Source organism: Littorina saxatilis, linkage group LG13 (assembly GCF_037325665.1).
Source record: "Littorina saxatilis isolate snail1 linkage group LG13, US_GU_Lsax_2.0, whole genome shotgun sequence".
Classification (NCBI taxonomy): Eukaryota; Metazoa; Mollusca; class Gastropoda; order Littorinimorpha; family Littorinidae; genus Littorina; species Littorina saxatilis.
This window is the reverse complement of record NC_090257.1, coordinates 40,795,095-40,800,094: the sequence shown is the minus strand read 5'-3', so window position 1 is coordinate 40,800,094 and position 5,000 is coordinate 40,795,095. Positions and strand designations below refer to the sequence as shown.

At 46.0% G+C, this 5,000-nt stretch overlaps 1 protein-coding gene across 1 annotated transcript in view; it reads left to right on the top strand.

Annotated features, from left to right (window-relative positions):
- Positions 1–4,425, top strand: part of LOC138945749 (probable elastin-binding protein EbpS) — a 10,242-nt gene extending 5,817 nt beyond the window's left edge. The window contains exons 4-6 of the mRNA XM_070317249.1: positions 654–1,120; positions 2,434–2,574; positions 3,068–4,425. Of these exons, the coding sequence (XP_070173350.1) occupies positions 654–1,120; positions 2,434–2,574; positions 3,068–3,409 (950 nt within the window). The 3' untranslated portion in view covers positions 3,410–4,425. The remainder of the gene's footprint in view (positions 1–653; positions 1,121–2,433; positions 2,575–3,067) is intronic.
- The last annotated feature ends 575 nt before the right edge of the window (positions 4,426–5,000 follow it).

Below are 5,000 nucleotides of genomic sequence, written 5' to 3'. Positions count from 1 at the left end.
GGGTGCCTGCCTGCTTCTGTCTCTCTGTGTAACTGTTCATCGTGTTATGTACCAGTGGGTGCCTGCCTGCTTCTGTCTCTCTTTGTAACTGTTCATCGTGTTATGTACCAGTGGGTGCCTGCCTGCTTCTGTCTCTCTTTGTAACTGTTCATCGTGTTATGTACCAGTGGGTGCCTGCCTGCTTCTGTCTCTCTTTGTAACTGTTCATCGTGTTATGTACCAGTGGGTGCCTGCCTGCTTCTGTCTCTCTTTGTAACTGTTCATCGTGTTATGTACCAGTGGGTGCCTGCCTGCTTCTGTCTCTCTTCGTAACTGTTCAAAATAAAAACTTGTGCCTTATCAGAAGTAAATCTTATAACGACAACAGAGTCATTTCCGAGTTAAGATTACCAACCTTCTTCGCCACAAAGAAAAGGTGAATCAGAGGGACTTCTTATAATTCTATATTATACGTTATTTGGGTCAAACATACAAATAACCGTTATATATCGATCGATTTTAGTTAGAATTCCTTTTATATTAAACTCACACAAACATGCACTCTTTTGAAAAATGGGCTATCCGCCCAAATAGGAGTTTTAGTCAGACTCTGATGTCACATGTCTCAAAGAAGGACATTCCAATGTTCAATCGAGATATGTATGTTTTTTCAGCGCCTGAGCAGGGAAAACCAGACGACGCCATTAAAGGAGAATTCAAGGCCGGTGACGTGGAGCAGATGGTGCACGGGAACGAAGGTGAAGCTGAAGGTCAAGGTGAAGGTCACGTGCACGACTCTGACCCTGACGCTAAGAAAGCTCAAGGTCCTTACAAGGTGGGCGACATCGACATCCTCGGGAAGGACTCGCTGAACGTGCACGATCCCAAGTCACGTGACCAGATGGCGTCAGCCGGTGACGTCAGCGCTCTGATGGGTGTTGGTGGTGGAGGCGGAGGGGAAGAGGAGAAGAAGGAAGGATTACCGACGGTAGCGGACGGCGAGCACCTGATGCACGGGGACGGGGGACACGATCACGACGTCAAGCAACTCAAGTTCATCAAGACCAAGGAAGACTCTGCCGCCCAGGACCGCTTCCAGGACGTCCATGGCCTCGTCATGCATTCTGCAGACAGCGACAAGGTTAATGCTTTATCTGAATTTGTTAACCACCGCTTCCAGGACGTCCCTGGCCTCGTCATGCATTCTGCAGACGGCGACAAGGTTAATGCTTTATCTTAAATATGATAATGACCGCTTCCAGGACGTCCATGGCCTCGTCATGCATTCTGCAGACGGCGACAAGATTAATGCTTTATCTTAAATATGTTAATGACCGCTTCCAGGACGTCCATGGCCTCGTCATGCATTCTGCAGACGGCGACAAGGTTAATGCTTTATCTTAAATATGTTAATGACCGCTTTCAGGATGTCCATGGCCTCGTCATGCATTCTCCTGACGGCGACAAGGTTTGTGCTTGATTTTAAATATGTTAATGACCGCTTTCAGGATGTCCATGGCCTCGTCATACATTCTGCTAACGGCGACAAGGTTTGTGCTTGATTTTAAATATGTTAATGACCGCTTTCAGGACGTCCAAGGCCTCGTCATGCATTCTGCAGACGGCGACAAGGTTTTTGCTTGATTTTAGATATGTTAATGACCGCTTTCAGGACGTAATTGGCCTCGTCATGCATTCTGCTGACGGCGACAAGGTTAATGCTTGATTTTAAATATGTTAATGACCGCTTTCAGGATGTCCATGGCCTCGTCATGCATTCTGCTGACTGCGACAAGGTTTGTGTTTGATTTTAAATATGTTAACGACCGCTTCCAGGACGTCCATTGCCTCGTCATGCATTCTGCGGACGGCGACAAGGTTTGTGCTTGATTTTAGATATGTTAATGACTGCTTTCAGGACGTCCATGGCCTTGTCATGTACTCTGCGGACGGCGACAAGGTTAATGCTTTGTCTTAAATATGTTAATGACCGCTTTTAGGACATCCAGGCCTTGTCATGCATTCTGCAGACGGCGACAAGGTTTTTGCTTGATTTTAGATATGTTAATGACCGCTTTCAGGACGTCCATGGCCTCGTCATGCATTCTGCTGACGGCGACAAGGTTAATGCTTGATTTTATATATGTTAATGACCGCTTTCAGGACGTCCATGGCCGCGTCGTGCATTCTGCTGACTGCGATGAGGTTTATGCTTTATTCTAAATATGTTGATATTTTTTATCTGAAAATTGTAACGGTATTTTATATGCTTGTGTGTGTTGTTTGAGGTGCGGTTTGTATTGTATTGCATTGTATTGCATTAAAAGGACCACGACCATGACAATAAGAAAGATGAGACGATAAGACGCGGCAAGACTGTCACCTACAATTATGATATATATTAGATTAGTATTGTATTGTATTGTATTGCATTGCATTGCATTGCATTTTCAGGACCACGACCACGACAAGGACAAGGACGAGACGATCAAGCGCGGCAAGACGATCAGCTACAAGGACATTATGGCGCTGGGACTGGACGAAGAACGCCTCAAGGGCGTGGACTTGAAAAAACTGCTGCTGGACAATGTCCAGGTTGGTTTCTTCCTTTATAGGGCGGTCTGATAGCTAAGTTCGTAGAGCATTGGATAGCATTGGATTTCAAATCCAGATCAGACGGGCACAATGGCCTTGTGGCTAAGACATCTGCCTTCCGTGTGGAAGGTTCGGGGTTCGAATCCAAGCCGCGCCTGGTGGGTTAAGGGTGGAGATTGTTCCGATCTCTCAGGTCAACTTATGTGAAGATCTGCTAGTGCCTTATCCCCCTTCGTGTGTACACACAGACTCGAGACCAAGTATACATGGTGCGCATTCGTACAGAGCAAGAAGCGATGTAAAAACCTAAATAGCTTACGACTTTCTAACATTATGTACGTGAATAACAGTCAAAATTAGAAACCCCAAAATACCGTACTCACGTGTTTAACGAAGACGATACGAATAACAAGGATTTAGAGCAAGTTAACTATCAACCAGATAGCCGCTAACGTCATTTTAAATTGAAATCTGCTCATGAATACCGTTTCAGGAGTATGACGACTGGCAGCGGGACAGGGAGGTCATCCCCGGTGAGTCACCGGAAGCCTCGTTCTGGGAGCAGATCGGGGAGCTCCGGAAACGATACCTGTCCTTCGGGCACAACGACGGCGAGGCCAAGGATCTTACGGGCAGCAAGCTTGACCCCGACCAACAGCGCTGGGTGGCCGGAGCGATGGGGGAGGGGGAAGGAGCGGACGGGGGTGAGGATAGTATCATGCACCAGATGGAGATTCTGGGGAACACTGCTCCCAAACAGGACCGTCACAAGCACGCCAGGCAAGAGCAACACGACGAATACCAGGACAACCGCAGAGACATTGCGGACTTGTGAAAGGAAGGGATACACACGTCATATTAATAATGTGCTACAGTCGTCATATTAATAATGTGGTACACACGTCATATTAATAATGTGGTACAGTCGAACCTCCCTTTTAAGGCCTTAACAAAATGGAGAAAATCAGGCCTTAAAGAATGAAGGTTCTACTGTGGAACCGACCTCTTTAAGACCTCCACAAATTTGAGAAAATCAGGCCTTAAAATATTGAGGTTGCACTGTGTAACCCCCCTTTTAAGACCTCCTAAAATGTGAGAAAATCAGGCCTTAAAAAGAGGGATTCCACTGCAGACAATGTAAATATACATTCTATGGTGTATGACAAGAACTACACAGGCTTCACTTTCTCACATCACGAACCCGTGAGCTGAACGGATAAAAGTCATAATAAGGATGCGGTATACAACGTACATGAACTCTTTGTGGTCCCAAAGGAGAAATTGAATCCACTTTTCATTGTTTTAAACATTGACCCACGTGTAACCGTACAACACGACTCGTGAGACATTTTTGACATTCCGTGATAGTGCTTCCAACATACACGGACTGTCAGCTATGTTATATATATATCACACACCCACCCCCACCCCACCACACACACACACAAACACACACACACGAACACACACACACACACACACACACACATACACACACGCGCGCGCACGCACACACACACGCACACACACACACACACACACACACACGCGCACGCACACACACACACACACACACACGCGCACGCACACACACACACACACACACACACACACACACAGAACGTCCGATTTTTGCGCAATTGAACATTTATTTGGGTCACGTGATATAAGCATTTGCTTGAGTTTGTGCCCCTTTTGTTTTTCTTGTTATAACTGTATTAAGATTTATTTCAAGAAATCATTGTTTGAACCAAGAAGGGCTGACTCCAGGCAAAAGCCGGGCTACATGCAATAAAGCTATCTGATTTTTTACTGAGTATGCAGTTCCATGTATCAGGCGGATCATTTTGTTTCGGGGGGGGGGGGGGGGGGGGGGGTGCAGACGAGGGAAGGGGGAGGGGGTGAACGGGGCAGGGATGGTGGGGGTTGTTCGTTGAGTTGAGCGATGGGAGTAGTGACACTTATATTTCTGCACATGCCTTTTCAAGTCCAACGAGACAATTCTTATGTTGGCGTGTCGAAGAAGACGACCACTTCGGTTTGCTCGAGTCAAAACATCACACCCTATCCTCAGCGAATTACCAATACCTGTTCCAACTTATCTGAGAGGACGTTAAACTGACTCAATAATTATGGTGAAGTCAAGTCTGGCGTCAACATCTGATTTTGGTTGGTGTGTGTACTCGATCCAACTGCTAGTGTAACAAGTCTCCTTATAAAAAAAAACACATTTTCAGCGTGATAGAATATGCTGAAACTGGACAACTACTTTGCACTATACCAGTGACCTGCATTAGACTCTTCCCCTTTTCTTCGAATTTATATCACATTCACATATCTGACTTCGCATAATTTATGCATAATACATAGAAATGAGCAGTGGAAAATTTGGTCTCTGCCAGACGTTTGACACGAGCTCATTTACA